Raw genomic sequence first — 15,916 nt, 5'->3', positions numbered from 1 at the left:
GGCTCATATGTTTTTTTCCCCTTGCTAACCCAACAGTTTTTACTTTTCAATCCATATATAACAAGGGTTTTTTTTAGGATGGTGCACAAGGGGTGCTGTGACTAATGCTCAAGTACATGTAATGGCAGCAGATATGTTTGTTTAACCCCAGTACTGCCCCAGTCTTGTATAAATTTGGGGGGGGGGAAGGAGGGTAATTGTGTCTGGAGGGAGAATGATTGTGGGTGCTCCCTAGTGAGAACAAGAAGCTCCCCAATGTGGGGATGCTGCCCCACCTCTTAGGGCTCATCTACATGGTGGTTTACTGTGTGTTTGGTGCTACTCACATCCTCTTTAAATTTGCATGGTTTACATGACATTACTGGCAAACAGAAGTTATCATGGAGTTTCCCCCCTGTAAATCTGTACAAACTCAATCCGCTGAGAATATGAAAAGTGGAGAAAAAAAGTCTCCACTCTATTTCTCTAGTGTAGCCTTTCCCAACCAGTGCGCCTCCAGATGTTGTTGGACCACAACTCCCATCAGCCTCAGCCAGCATTGCCAATAGTCAGGAAGATGGGAGTTGTGGTCCAACAACATCTGAAGGCACACTGGTTGGGAAAGGCTGCTCTAGTGGTTGCAAATGCTTTGCTCTGATGCTTTTAGGAGGGTGTGTCAATTGTTCCCCTCTCCACACCCACTATCTCCTCCTCCCTTCTTTCATTTTATTTCCTGTGGACTGACAAGCAACTTCTGGCTGTTCTCTTCATTCTGCTGGCCTTTTTTATGTTGCTGCAAACAGTGCTTTTATTTTGTTTCCCCCTTAACTTGTGCTCAAAAGCGTAACACTGCTCAGACAAAGATTTGTGTTTCAGCTGTATCCTACCAACCATAGGCAGGAAAACACAGATATTCGCACTTCGGGGTTGGTTTTTAAAAGGAACCTATTGCAGCTGGTAGAACAGACTGAGCCTGCTTGGTCACCTAGCAACCAGAGGGAGTGGAAATATATAATGAAGGGGGGGGCACAACGAAACAGCAAGACTAATCCTTCCCAGAGGAACACCTACTTGTGTGAATGGGAAAAACTGATTGGCAATTAACACTGAGCAGAAACTGTGAATGGTGCAAATCAATAACAAAGGTAAAAGCAGTGTATTTGCTATGAAGAAATGCTCTCATGTAGATGAGCTCTTAGTATGAGCTTAAGTTTGGGAGATACATGCTTGTATAATGCCTGGGTGGGTGGCTGGGTGGAGCGGGTTTTCTCTGTTGTATTTCTGTACTCTAGATCTGCTAGTAGTTATTATGGCCCCCATGTGTTTGCTGTTTCAGTTTACACTGACATTTAAGAGGATATCTAATTGTTATGTGCGCTGATCTAAAATGTATGTTGGGGTTACTGTATTTTTTTGTATTTGATCTTTATTTGTGATATTTTTAGGATGCTATAAACCATTTAGAGAGATATGAAGCAAACTATAAATTACCTTAATAAAAGTTTCAAGAACAAAAAGAGACACAGGTGAAAAAAGCTGAGCCCCCTTACTGCTTACCTTCCTAAAATCCACTTCTAGAACTCTGCCTCCCTCTCCACTTCCTGGCCACAAGCAAACTCCAATATCAAGAGTCCAGTGGGGAGAAAACTGCTTGGTAAAAGTAAAGAAAGGGTTCTATTCCTCACATCCACGCACATCCCATTTGTTCTTACTCTGACTTCCACCCAATTTGCGGCATACCTGGGTTTAAAAAAATAGGTCTGCTGCCATCATATGTAGTTTAGTTTATTTAACACATTTTTATAACAGCCTTCATTCTATTTAGAATTTTGGGGAAGTGAACAATCAGATCAAACATTAAAAACACAGCACCAGCACAACAACAACAGCAAAACCTTTAATTCTTAAAAATATACACAAAATTAAAATACCTGGGGGAACAGAAATGTTTCAATCTGTCATCAAAAAGTCTGCAATGTAAATGCCAGGCAAATATCTATGGGAAAATGTTCCATAGATGGGGTACCACTTCTGAAAAGGCTCCCTCCCATCACTTTGTTTTATAGAAATAATGAATTTGCACGATTGCACACATGTACTCAGTACATCCATTTACACTCCGATAATTGTGAGGTAGTGTGCCAGGAAAAACAAAACTGGAACTTTGGCATGGGATCATGAAGTAGCCACACTTTGCTTCTGCTGTGTAAAATTAGCAGAAGAAACTAACAAGATGTATGTAGTGAACAGGTCCAACAGCACAAATGTATCCAAAGTTTTACAAGTCTGTAGAATGGAAGGAAGAGGTCCAGAACAATGTCTGGGAAGTAAAAAAAGTGAAGGAGTTCTCTTCCGACCACTTGTGGGAAATTGTATACCCTTTATGAGATATTTTATGCACACACGCAAATACACCCCAAAAAGTCAGAAGCAGACCACTATACAGTGACAAGCCATGGAATGTGATGTGGACTGTGCCACCTCTCTGACATTTATTAACAGCAGATCACTCCCAAAATAAATAAATGATGGCATGGATACATACTGTAACTGGTTTTTAAAAAGGAAAAACCCACATTTTAAAGAAAGAAAGATCAGCACAATATGGTTACACATATGTATGATCCAGTTACTACCACTGGAGAGTAACTGGTGATCCAGCTCAAAGACAGACAATAAAAGCCGGTTGAAAATGAAATGGAAATAGTAGCTGAAAGATGTTGGTGTGGCACGCACCTTCTGTATCATCGCGCAATTGCTCCACCAAATCTGTCAAATCCTCCCAAGAGTCTTTGCAAACAGCAAAAAAAGGAAAAGAAAGAAAAATGTCATGCAAGCCATGATTCAAAGAAAAGACTGAAAAATCAAGATAAGAAAAAGAACACAAAGGGAGCTTGGTATACAAGATAAGTACTGAAGGGATATCTAAATTCAGGAGTTGTTTTAGTCTGCATAAAGCAACAGAGTGAAATTTATTAAACGCAAGAGAGAATAACTTTTTAAAGCCTTTTTAAGTTAGAAAAACATAAATTAAGTTTAAAGTTAAAATATTCCCAAGAATATGCTTAAACTAGACTTATAACCTGCCTGACGAGAAGTAAAAATGACCCAAGAAATTATACAATAGTCTCCAGAGCCACTTTTCAGAATGACCTCATAATTGGACCCCTCAAAATAAAATGAGGAAAATGGTGTTTTGAACCAAGGTTAGCATCAGGTGCTAGGCTAAAACAAATCTTCATACATCTGTTGTGTTTAAACTATAGCCAAATTGATTGGTAGCACCATGTTCAATATACTAGCAATATAGAATAGCAATATTTTCATTTAAAAAATTGATCACTGCTTACTTGGAGTTCTGCAGAGTTGCTAAGTATGGGGGAGGGGATAAAAAAGTCCTAAGAAACAAAAGGTACAGCTTGCTTCAACATGCTCAATAATTTCACTTATCTTGTCAAACAAGAACAAATTAGAAATTCAGATATTATTCTGGGTTCATACTTACATTTTCTCTCTGTCCGTAAGGTCTAATTCACACTCAGTTAAGTAGGCAGAGCTGTAAATGTGAGTGGCAGCAGAGCGGTAGTAGAACACTAGAGCAAGCAAATGGCACACCCATCCTGGTTCCCCTCCCACAGGGAAGCTATAATCTTGTCCTCACTCATGTATTAACTTGTGAATGGCAGAGAAAACAGCAGATGAAAAACAACACACATTTTAAGGTGTTCCTAACAATTCAACACACACAAGACTCCCGCATCTCAGAACTGATTTCCAACTTCCTGTTTTCATATTCTACAAGCCTATTAAACACAGTAACACTGTTCTACTGTACAGGTGGCCATAATTTTGGAGGTTTGATGGTATGATTTCTTATACGCAAAAAGGAATATTTAGATAAACTAGAACTCACAAGGAGCCTTATGTTTCCTTATGTTTCCTTTCAGCAATGGAGAGACTTGCATCATAATAGCATTTGCTACAAACCACACCCATTGGCTTGGATCCTCAGACATTAATTTATGGAAGTTCACAGAAGGAACGTTTACCATCCCCCTGCAGCCCCCAAAAAGCTTCTCCAGAGGGTCAGGGGCCCCTCCTGAATAATGCGGAATGGAGTAGGATGGCTTCTGGGTGAAGGAAGAGACAAAAAACTTTCCCTCTGTTAATTTCTTTAAGCTAGCTTCTTAGGGTCCAAGGCTAATTTCCCCCTCCCACAGCATCCCCTTGCACTCCATTCCACATTGTTCAGAAGGGCCTCCCCAACTCTCCAAAGAAACTTTTAGAGGGTACAGGGGTTTCCTGGAAGTGTAGGGGGGGACACAAAACTACTCATCTTCCTTAAATTAAATTAACTTAGGATGCAAGTCAATGTATTTAAACAGCTCTTGGAGCAATTAGGGAAAGTGCTGCCTCCATACTATGGATGAGGGGACGAGCTTGAGACTCAAAGACAGGGCTATACGCAGGGCAAAAATAGAAAATCTAAACAAGGTAATTAACAGTCAACAAAAGCTGAATTCTACAACTTGTACACATTCTACATTTCTTATGCCCTCACTTGCATTTCTTCCTCTGTTTCTGCTAGTTATGGAGACAGATGAGGAACTACGCAGGACCTTGCCCTTTGAACACTGAAAAATGTTATTCAGTAACTCCTCTGGCTTCTGAGATTCACCAGGTACTATCCACATACATTCACGCATATTGCTGCAGCTGTAACAGTTGGAACGTTTTATTTTATTTCTTTTTAATGTGAGCTGAGATTCTGAAGAAACTGAGGTCTGCAGCCAAACTATGACATTCTACAGAATTTCATTTATGTACTTGTTTATAAAAAAATTTATATACCGCCAACATATAAAATATCATTGTGGAACAAAATATACAACAGGAGACAAAACAAAACTATAAAAGCAATACAAAACCATCATTAAAATACTGGCTAGTCAATAAAGGTTAAATAGCCACATAGGGCTGTCAGAATATTATTGCCTTACAAGAGACACCCTACAGCCATACTACCCTGAACACACCCGATCTCATCTGATGTCGGAAGCTAAGCAGGGTCAGGCCTGGCTAGTACTTGGATGGGAGACCAGGAATACCAGGTGCAGTAGGCTTAGAGGAAGGCAATGGTAAACCACCTCTGAATACCTCTTACCATGAAAACCCTATGAATATATCCAAAAAAGATTCATAGGGTTGCCATAAATCGTAATTGACTCACAGACATATAACAACAACAAGAGACACCTGAAACTCAACAGCGAGGAGGCCTGATGAATATATGCTAGAAGAGCATTCCACAATATGGGACCAGCAACACTAAATGCCCCACTTCTGGTTGAAACCAGTCTGACCTCTGTAATATGAAGAACAACTAACAGCACTCCTCCAGTCGATTTCATCAACTGAGCTGGGATATAAGGGCTCAGGTGGTTCTTAAGATATCCTGAATCCATGTTGTTCAGGGCTTTGTTTATCTTGCCCAGTAATATATGAGCATCCAAAGCAGATGTTTTACCAGTGATGTTACATGCTGTCACCATCTGCAGGGCCGGTTCTAAAGGGCAGCCAGGTGGGGCACTGGCCTGAGGGCCCCGGAGCTACTGTGGCCCCCTGAGGGGCCCTCCGCTCCCCTTCTGCGATCCGCAGCACCATCCGACTGCCCACCATTCCCTTGCCCCACCTACCTGTCCCCTGCCTTTTAGCATTGCCCTTAATGAAGATGGCAGCCCCGGCTTCCCTAAGGTACTGAAGCCGCTGCCGCCATCTTAGTTGATGGCAGAGATGCGCACGCGTAGCACGCACGTGTATCATCAACAAAGATGGCGGCGGAGGCTTCATCCCCTTAGGGAAACTGCGGCCACCATCTTCATTAAGGGCAATGGTAAAAGACAGGAAACAGGTAGGTGGGGGTGGGTGGTGCACGCATGTGCACGAGCACACATGCCGGAGCCCAGAGCGAGCTGATGCCCAAGGGCCCCGGCCTGCCTGGAGCCGGCCCTGTCATCTGCCTCCATCAGCAGTCTAGCCACTGTATTCTGCACTAGTTGGCGCTTCCGGACTAGGCCCAAGGGCAGCCCCACATAGAGCAAAGTAATCCAGTAATTACTTGCAGCAATCCAGTCTCCAGGTTATCAATGTGTGGTCTACGCTGGCCAAATTATTCTGATCCAGATACAGCCGTAGCTGGTATACCGAAGCTGGTAAAAGGCTCCTAGCCACAGAGATCACTTGGGCCTTTAATAACAAGGATGTATGCAGGAGTACCCCCAAGCTATGTAACCTGCTTTAGAGAGAGTGCAGCAAATGCATCTAGAACAAGCAAGTAGCCTATCTTCTTGCCCACAGGGCCTCCATCTACCCAGAATTCACACTCAGTTTATTGGCCCTCATCCAGTCTGCCACTGAATTCAGGCAGTCCAGGACTTGCACAGCCCCTCCTGATTCACATGTTATGGAGAAAAAGAGCCATGTGTCATCAGCGTACTAATGGCACCATATTCCAATGCTCAAAAGCATTTCCCCAGTGCTGCTATCTGGACTCGACCACAAAGGGAGGTATGGAGCCACTGTAATGCAGTGCCTCCAATATCCATCTGATAATGGTATCAAAGGCTGCTGAGAGACTGCTGAGCACTCCCCTGTACCTCTGTTTGTAAGGTCATCAATCAGGGCAGCCAAGGCTAATTCAGTCCTGAAACCAGGTATGAACCCCGACTGAAGTGAATCCAGATAATCAGTGTCATCCAGGGATTTGAGCACCCACATAGCCCTGTTGTCACGAGTGAACTTCTGAATGAGGTGAGATCCATACATAAGTTTTCTAGCTCATAATTCATTCTTTTAACCACTATGCTACAAAAGCTCCTCCAAATCAGGCTGCTGTTATTAAGGAATTAGAAAAGGTGCTGCAACCACAACCCTATCTTTTGTCGTCCCGCAATAAAATACTTGCAGGATTCAGCATCAATTAACATAGAATAATTCTGCAAGTTTTCAACACACATAGGAAGGTAACCTGGGTCCAAATGTACCATTAACTATGCTGTTTATTGTTCCATGAAAATACAACTACTTGGTTCTCTGTATCTACACAAACACATGTGGTTTGTATGGTCACAGGATGGCTATGTGCTCCATTGCGGTTGCCAATCACACTACACCATGCTCAAAAAAGTTTTTAAAGCTGCAATCCTAAGCATGCTTACAAGGGTGTAAGACCCATTGAATTCTGTGGACCTTACTTCTGAGTAAATGTGCTTAGGATTACACTACACAACTTTCTAATAAAGAGCCATACACACCAAAGCATAAACACCCAGATCCACCATAGCTGAATTATTGCAACATATGCTATGAAGGGATATTTTGACTATTTTCTGCTTAAAACAAGACTCGTAACAGCAGCTTCAGTACTAGACTGAGCATTTGGCTTGAATACTATAAATAAAGAAAACTCATAGAAAACAAGATCTCATTACATAACTACAAAATATATTTTTGCTCAGCGTAGAAGAAAGAAGTTAAAGACTTAGACTTAATTTTCTGAAGAGTAATTCAGTTAACCATGTTCAGATGATGAGAAAACTAGAATGTGTGCCACCATGGCATGGTAAAAAATTCTAATTAGATGTTGGCTACTTATTACAAGTAACCATTATTGCAAAATCTGATTATCAATGTTTATGAAGTACTTTAAAGGACATTTGGAAGACTGCAAATCATCAACAAATCTGACATAATTTATCAGCATTGAACAAAAATAAGTTATTTTCTCACTTACAAAAGAGAAACTGTTCCCTATTTCACTCTGTGTTGTTAACTCACAATAGTTTTAACTTATTTTCCATAGAATACAGTTCTATTTAGGAACCTGCCAGAGATTTTCACCATCTGAAACTTCTAGCAATCTAAGGTTACCAAGTACCTTTCTATTCTTAACACCACATATCAGACACAATAAAAACAATTCCTCAAAATAATGAAGTTTGCCTAAGAGATGAAATATCATTGTGACGACCTCCTTTTAAAAATGCCTTCTGGCTTCTGTGTTTTCCAGATATGCCATCAACATTTATAATTCTCTCAAATGAGGATTAGAAATCTCAGTTTTTAAAGAAAATTACAACTGACATTTCTATATATATTCAAGTAAGAATATTCATATACTATTGCCAGGTATGACAGATTCATTCACGGAGGAACCATATGATGAAGAACCAGAAATTTTAGAATGTGAGGTGAAAGCTGCTCTGAAAATACTTGGAAGAAACAAATCACCAGGAATAGATGGCATACCAATAGAGTTGCTACAAGCTACTGAGACTGAATCTGTACAAATTTTGACAAAAATCTGTCAAGAAATATGGAAAACTAAACAATGGCCCACAGACTGGAAGCGTTCCATATACATCCCAATTCCAAAGAAAGGGGATCCCAGGAAATGCAGTAATTATCAAACTATTGCCTTAATATCCCATGCAAGTAAAGTAATGCTCAAGATTCTACAACAAAGGCTCTTACCATATATGGAGCAAGAAATGCCAGACGTCCAAGCTGGATTTAGAAAGGGAAAAGGCACCAGATATCATATCGCAAACATACGTTGGATAATGGAACAGACCAAGGAATTTCAGAAGAAAATCACCCTGTGCTGTATAGAATACAGCAAAGCCTTTGACTGTGTAGATCATGAAAAACTATGGAATGCTTTAAAAGAAATGGGGGTGCCACAGCATCTGATTGTCCTGATGCGCAACCTACACTTTGGACAAGAGGCTACTGTAAGGACAGAATATGGAGAAACCAATTGGTTCTCAATCGGAAAGTGTGTGAGACAAGGATGTATTTTATCACCCTATTTATTTAATCTATACGCAGAACATATCATACGGAAAGCAGGATTGGACCAAGATGAAGGAGGTGTGAAAATTGAAGGGAGAAATATCAATAATTTAAGATATGCAGACAATAGCATACTACTAGCAGAAACCAGTAATGATTTGAAATGAATGCTGATGAAAGTTCAAGAGGAAAGCACAAAAGCAGGACTACAGTTGAACGTCAAAAAGACTAAAGGTCCTCAAATGCAAAGATGTATCACTGAACACTAAAGTCAGGATCATTCAGACCATGTGTCAGGCCCAGGATGTGACTCAGGAACCAGACCAGCGGTTGTAGTTAATTCGTGTTTTATTAGGGTAATGTCCAAACAAAGACTGCGTTTTCTCATGAAGCAATACAGGGATACAGGTCCTGCGGCATTGGGAGAAAGTTGACAGAGCAAGGGACTTCTTCCCGCCTGTTCTTTAAGAAGGGGCCAAACGGGCGCGCAATCTTTCGCTCCTCCTTAACTGCCCCTCAGGTACTGCCCGCCTTCCCCCCTTCTCTCCTGTCTTTTCAGCTGTCTGCGTGTGCGCGGTGAGGGGGGAAGCATCACCCCCTCCTCTTCTGAAGTTTCCGATTCCAGGATGGGGGATAGGGGAGGGGCTGATGGTAAACTGCCTCCCCGCTTTTCTGCTGTGAGCAGCCCTCCCTCTTCCCCCTCTTGCTCTGAGCCTGAAAGAGGGGGAGGCGTGAGAATGTCCAGGGAGGGCTCAGGCTCCCCGTTGCTAAGCGACCTTATCACTGGCAGTTCCTCTGTTTCGTCTTCGCTCCAAAGGGGAGAAGTTCCTCCCCCTTCCCTCTGCCATCCATCCGAATACTCTTCTCCCAACTCTCCGGGATCCAGCTCCCCGGGATTGGGACCCCAGCTCTGCCTTCCGACACCATGGTATTCCCGATCTCTACGTATGGATATGAAAGTTGGACAGTGAAAAAAGCGGATAAGAGAAAAATCAACTCATTTGAAATGTGGTGTTGGGGGAGAGCTTTGCAGATACCATGGACTGCAAAAAAGACAAATAATTGGGTGTTAGAACAAATTAAACCAGAACTGTCACTAGAAGCTAAAATGATGAAACTGAGGTTATCATACTTTGGACACATAATGAGAAGACATGATTCATTAGAAAAGATAATAATGCTGGGAAAAACAGGAGTAGAAAATGAGGAAGGCCAAACAAGAGATGGATTGACTCCATAAAGGAAGCCACAGACCTGAAGTTACAAGATATGAACAGGGTGGTTCATGACAGATGCTCCTGGAGGTCGCTGGTTCATAGGGTCGCCATAAGCCGTAGTTGACTTGGAGGCACATAACAACAACAACAAATTGTAACAACCACCATCACATTTTGTTATATATTTCAAGGTTTATCCACAGATGGGGGCAAGGGCTGAGATCTAAATGTGCACAAGTGAAAGACAAAACTCAAGAGGGGGTGTCACCAATTTCTACCACTATTCCAACTGTACTGCAAGCTGCTCTAGTGAATTCCCCAACCCTCAGGAGTGGCTTTTCAGGAACAGCAAAAGGATGCAGCACAAAGAGAAGGCAGAAAAGCTCTAATGTGTGTGCAGTGTTTGCTGAGTGGCTGCTTGGACCCTGGACAAACTTTCTGGGTGTTGGGAAATAGGAGGCACTCTCTCCCCCAGTCAAATTAAAAGCCTTAATCTGGGACACATTCCCCTAATATGGACCATTTCTTTCCCTACTTTTAGCAGTATAAAAATGATTTTTTGGGGGGGGGGGTAGACATTAATCAATACATTGCCTCACTTTAACAGGTGTGCTAGTCCAGAATCACCTCTCTTGTGAAATCTAATCAAATTATAAAACAGCTTAATAGTGCCAACAGTTGCCACACCAATTATGCTATTTTTGCTTACAAATGTTTGCCAGCCATGCAAGAAATCACAATTCCAGGCTCACACAAGTGAAAATAACTATGAAAGAGCTTGCCAGTAGCTCTCTGACTCAAAGAGCTTCTTAGGTACACCCAGGGCCAGCCCTAGGATGAATAGTATCCTGGGCAAGCCCCATGGTCAGCTTTGCAGGGCCATCCAGAGGGTTTATGGAGTCTGGTGCAGGTGTGATGTTTGGGGCCCTGCTGCTGCTCTCTACAAGGTTCCATGCATCTGTGTACAGCTGGGGGCCACATGCGAGAATTATTGCACGCATTGACTACATGGGAGATTCTTGCCTGCACTCCTCCTTGCCCTGGGATAAGCAGAATGATAGATTGCTTCATTTTTTTCCTACAGGGGGATAAGGGAATAGGGATCGGGTTGTGTTCCTCCAGAGTACCTCCTGCAAATTCCACACCCCTTCTGGCAGAGCTTCTTCTGCTTCCTGGGGCTCAGCCTCACAGGTCTTCTGGTTGTGGCCTGCTGCTGGCCTCTCCACTACACACTCCGGAAGGCCTGGACTCACACCACTCTTGCACCTTTCCCATGGGAACTGCCACAGAACATTACTCCCTAGTGGCACCTTGCCTGAAATCCTAGGAGGTGTTCACTCACTCCATTGATTTTTACCTAGCATAAATGATGTCAAAGTACATACTGAAAAAGAAACACCTTTAATGCTATTTTTTAAAAAAAATATATCATTTTTGTAATTAGTACCCCAACAACCCATAGAACCTTGGGAAAAAAAGGTTACAGACACTTGCTTTTTGTCACTGTAGCTCACTGCAGTACATTAAAAAGCACAGCCACTGAGTTCAGCTTGGCGCCCTCAGCTCAGGACCCCTGGGCGATCGCCCAGTTCACTCATCCCTAAGGCCAGCCCTAGGCACACCTAAAGGCTTGAAACAGCCCGGGAGGGTTTTTGCCTTTCCCTTCTTTTGAACAGCTTAATGCAATGCCCTATCAGGAACTGCTTTTGAAATTCCTCATGCAGTGCACATCTGTGGTATAGAAGACTGCTGTTCAACAAACAAGCTTAAATGCAACTTGGCTGCATGGACCTAGTTCTGAGTTTCTTTGGATCAAGTATGCAAAGTCTTGGTGTCCTTTGCTGCTTCCTTCCTACCAATAGCCCACTTAGTTCCAGAATATATAAAGTAGATCACTACTGAAAGGTGACAAGTTATATGGTGCAAAACAGAAAACCAAGAACAGTCCCCACCCGATCCCCACCATGTCTCCAAAACTGATATCCTTTTTTTTTAATCATTAATTTTTATTCAAATTTTCAAAGACAAAAAACAAAACAAAACAAAAACAATTAAACAATAAAATAAAATGTCGACTTCCGATTTGTCGCAGATCAGTTATAGGTCTAGAATATATAACAATCCTATCTCTAAAATTATATTATAAAATCACTTTCCTCCAGTAGTTATCTTAGTTAATCATCAAATCTCATAAACATTATTTTATTCTTTCCACAAAAAGTCAAAGAGAGGTTTCAATTCCTTGAAAGATATATCTTTCAATTTTTCTCCAAATAAACATATTGCTTAATCCATCTAATTTAAATATGTTAGGCCCAATAATTTCAATAAACATTCTTCCATTATCTATATTAACTCCATCTTCCATCTTCAATAATCCTGTTAAGTCCAGTAATTTCAGTAGCCATTCTTCCGTTATCAATATCCCATAATAATCTTGTTGTCATAGCCATAGTCCAAGTAAACATATCAATTAATCCATCTCGTCAAATCTGTTAAGTCCAATAATTTCCATAACCATTCTTCCATTATCAATATTAATTCCATCTTCCATCTTCAATAGTCCTGTTAAATCCAGTGGTTTCAGTATCCATTCATCCATTATCAGTATCCCATGATGATCTTGCTGTCATAGCCATAGTCATATAACAAGAGTCTGATGGGAATTTCCCCCATCACAAATATGTCTTTGCCATCAATTCTGAATATGTTGTTGAAATATTGTTGTAAAGTCACATCTCTGTTCTGGGTGCATCTCTGCTCTGTCACATATTTGTAGTTAATTCCATAAATTTTTTCCATGTCAAGCCCCATCACATCATTCCAGTCAAGAATTCTGAATATGTTGCTGAAGTATTGCTGCGAAGTCATATCTCTGTTCTTTTTTACAAAATGCACTGGCTCATCTCTTAAAAGTTTCTCCACTGTCACATATCTGTAGCCAACTCCATAGATTTTTTCTATGTCAAACTCCATCACATCATTCCAGTCCAGAAAATTATCCAAGACATTGATAACTTTACCACCAAAATCTTCATTAATTTCTTCAGAGACAACGTTGAATTCCAAACAGTCAACTTTATTTCTAACATCCATAAAATCCAAATCTTTTTCAAATTTCACATTTGTTCCAATCTCCAGGGCTTGTAGCTTCCCTATCCCATCAAACTCCTCTCTCACAGAATCCACTATTTCTTTAAGCTCCTGCGTCATTTTGTTAAGTTCAATTTTCATCTCCTGTCTACCCTGTCTCAGGGTTTGTTTTGTTATCTCAATCTCACCCATTATTTTCTGAAACATAATTTCTTCCATGGTCTCATTCACTTTCCTGGTTGTCATTCTTAAAACCACAGAGACAAAAATTATTTCAGCCACAATTGGGTTAATATTTCAGGCTTGCTTGTATCAGTGTAGACAATACAGCCTGCCTTATCTCTATGTGTTCAGGAATACAAAACAAACTTAGTTCCCAACATCAAAACAATTAGTGGCGTCGTGAACAAGCAGATTCGTCAAAATGAAATAGACCAAAAAAAAAAATTCCCCCCCCTCCTCGAAATAGAAATCCCTCTTCCATTGATATCTTTAGAATGCACCTCCAGTTCTAGTGTAGTTCAGATGCTGTTGGAGACAAGGCCTTTCTGCATTAAATATTATGAGCATTTCTCTCTACTTTAACAATGAGTAGGGACAATCGATACTGAATCCCATTTTCTCTATATACAGTTGCAGCCTGCAAAACACATTTCTTATAGACTTGCAGCATTATTTGATATTACTTCTAACGTAACTACAACCATGCATTATAACGTAACTGCAACCATGCATTATAATCTCAAAACTCTTAGTAGTTATGGTAAAGTCCCAAACAAATTATCAAAATGCAATGTTCTGAGGCAGCATTCCCAGCCTGGTGCCCTCCAGTTAGTTTAGACTACAATTCCTATCACTCTGGCCATTGACCATGCTGGTTAGGGTTGATGGGAACTGGAGCCCAAAATATCTGGAAGATACCATGTTGGGAAAAGCCATAAAAATCTGAAGGGCATATTAATACACTTCTTGCACATCTATCATTTTAGATTAAATTTGGACTAACTAGTCAGTATCAAAACCTCTTTCTGGTCCCAAATATGGCTGTTTGGTAATCCTAATACACTTAATTGCTAATTATATCAATACACAAAGCTGTTTTAGCAGAAATTGTAACTACTGTGGGAAAGAATGTCAATGAACCAAGGTGCTCACATAATACTAGGAAGAGTACAATGCCACACCTACAACCAATTACAACTAATATTGGCCATAATTCCATTAAAGCAATAGCATTCTGATTATCACTAGTGGTAATCTTAGGTAGACTAACTCCCTTGAATTTCATAACTAAGGGAACAACAACATGCTAACAATGGTATCAGTTGATGCATATAAACCCTAAGAAGAAGACTCCTGCATTACAATAAATAATAAGAAGCCCATAAGTATTATACCAGACACTAGGACTCACTATAGATCTTCTTAGGCGATGAAACAGGGAGAGGAAATTGAGAAACAGGACTTTGTACCTTTTCCCAAGTGTTAGATAATTCGGCAGTATATATAGTAGAGCCAAAAATTACCTACCATTGTAAGACAATATGTAATATCAAAATGAAGTAGGATAGCCCTCAGAGAAAGAGGGCTTCCTCTTACTGGGAGGAAGGGCGGGATATAAATTTAATAAATAAAATAATTCCATCCAGTCGGCATCAAGATTGTATTAATAAGGCCTCCTATGGTAAGCACAGCAAGATAGGAAGTAGGTGGACACTTTAAAATAATGCAAGGCATGTCTATAATGCAATCCAGTGATGCTAACATTGTTATTTCCAGGTAGTTTCCCCAAATTTAAGCATCTAATTTTTTACTAATTTACATAGACTGCAAATCATAGGAGTTTGTGGCTGCACCCTGTTAAACAGGACTTTGAAGGTATTTGGTGTTTGTCCTATCAACTGCTTGCCTTACCCACATGAAGTACTGACCATGGTGCTGTTCCGGTTATGACAACAGAGGATGCTCGTCTTCACTTTTGAATTTCTTCAAACTTGAATTCATAGTATGATCATATAAACAGGATCAGAACTGAAGCAATATAAGGACTTCTAAGAACATAGGAAGCTCCCTTACGCTGAGTCAAACCATTGGTTCATCTAGCTCAGTACTACCTACACTGACTGGCAGTGGCTCTCCAGGGTTTCAGCCAGGAGTCTTTCTTAGCCCAACCTGGAAATACCAGAGATTGAATCTGGGACTTTCTGCATGCAAAGCAGATGTACCATCACTGAGCTATGGCCTTTATTTCAAAGTGATTGTGTAAACAAGCTCTCAAAACAAATTGGAGAACTCTATGGATTCCTTACAGAAAAAGTGGGAACATTACAACTGAAATTTGGGCTAAATAGGCAATGGCATTTAATACTAATTCCTCCCACACAATTCTTCATTACACAGCCATTTTTAAAAGAAAGGAAAATGCTAATATGCACCAGAGACAGAGCAACTAAGGTTGAAAAGAGATTAGATGAGTGATGGCCAATCTCCCCCACCCCACCCCACCCCACCCCCTGAAATAAAGCTTAAGCACATGAGCTTCATTTGCTCATATTCATCCGTTGCCTCTCTCCTCATCTCCCCCTGTTCTGTCTCCCAGTATTTAACTTTGATTGTCATCTTCTTGTGGCAGGAATGTAGTTGTTTGTGTGTTTGTGTGTGTGTAAAGCACCATGTACACCAATGGTGCTATTCTGTACAAACGATACCATCAGCAGGAATTTAAGACCTACCTTAATTACTTTAAATCTGTTTTCAATAATGTTGATTTGATT

General features: G+C 40.8%; 1 protein-coding gene and 1 pseudogene across 12 annotated transcripts in view; one reads left to right on the top strand and one right to left on the bottom strand.

The window, feature by feature from the left end:
- The window catches only part of RUFY3 (RUN and FYVE domain containing 3), a 72,319-nt gene that overhangs the window by 45,006 nt on the left and 11,397 nt on the right, over window positions 1-15,916 (bottom strand). For 3 of the 12 annotated variants that reach the window (XM_061583399.1, XM_061583400.1, XM_061583408.1), the window contains one exon: window positions 2,716-2,769. The exons of 7 other annotated variants lie outside the window; for them this stretch is intronic. In XM_061583399.1, coding sequence (XP_061439383.1) covers window positions 2,716-2,769 — 54 coding nt within the window. Of the gene's footprint in view, window positions 1-2,715; window positions 2,770-3,484; window positions 3,586-15,916 lie in introns of those variants that run through there. 2 more of the 12 variants (XM_061583405.1, XM_061583404.1) reach the window with 2 other exon arrangements.
- Window positions 4,988-5,102, top strand: LOC133364747 (5S ribosomal RNA; annotated as a pseudogene).

This window comes from Rhineura floridana, chromosome 9 (genome assembly GCF_030035675.1).
Source record: "Rhineura floridana isolate rRhiFlo1 chromosome 9, rRhiFlo1.hap2, whole genome shotgun sequence".
NCBI classification, from domain to species: Eukaryota; Metazoa; Chordata; class Lepidosauria; order Squamata; family Rhineuridae; genus Rhineura; species Rhineura floridana.
The sequence above is the reverse complement of the archived record's forward strand: the minus strand, read 5'-3'. Positions and strand labels throughout refer to the sequence as shown.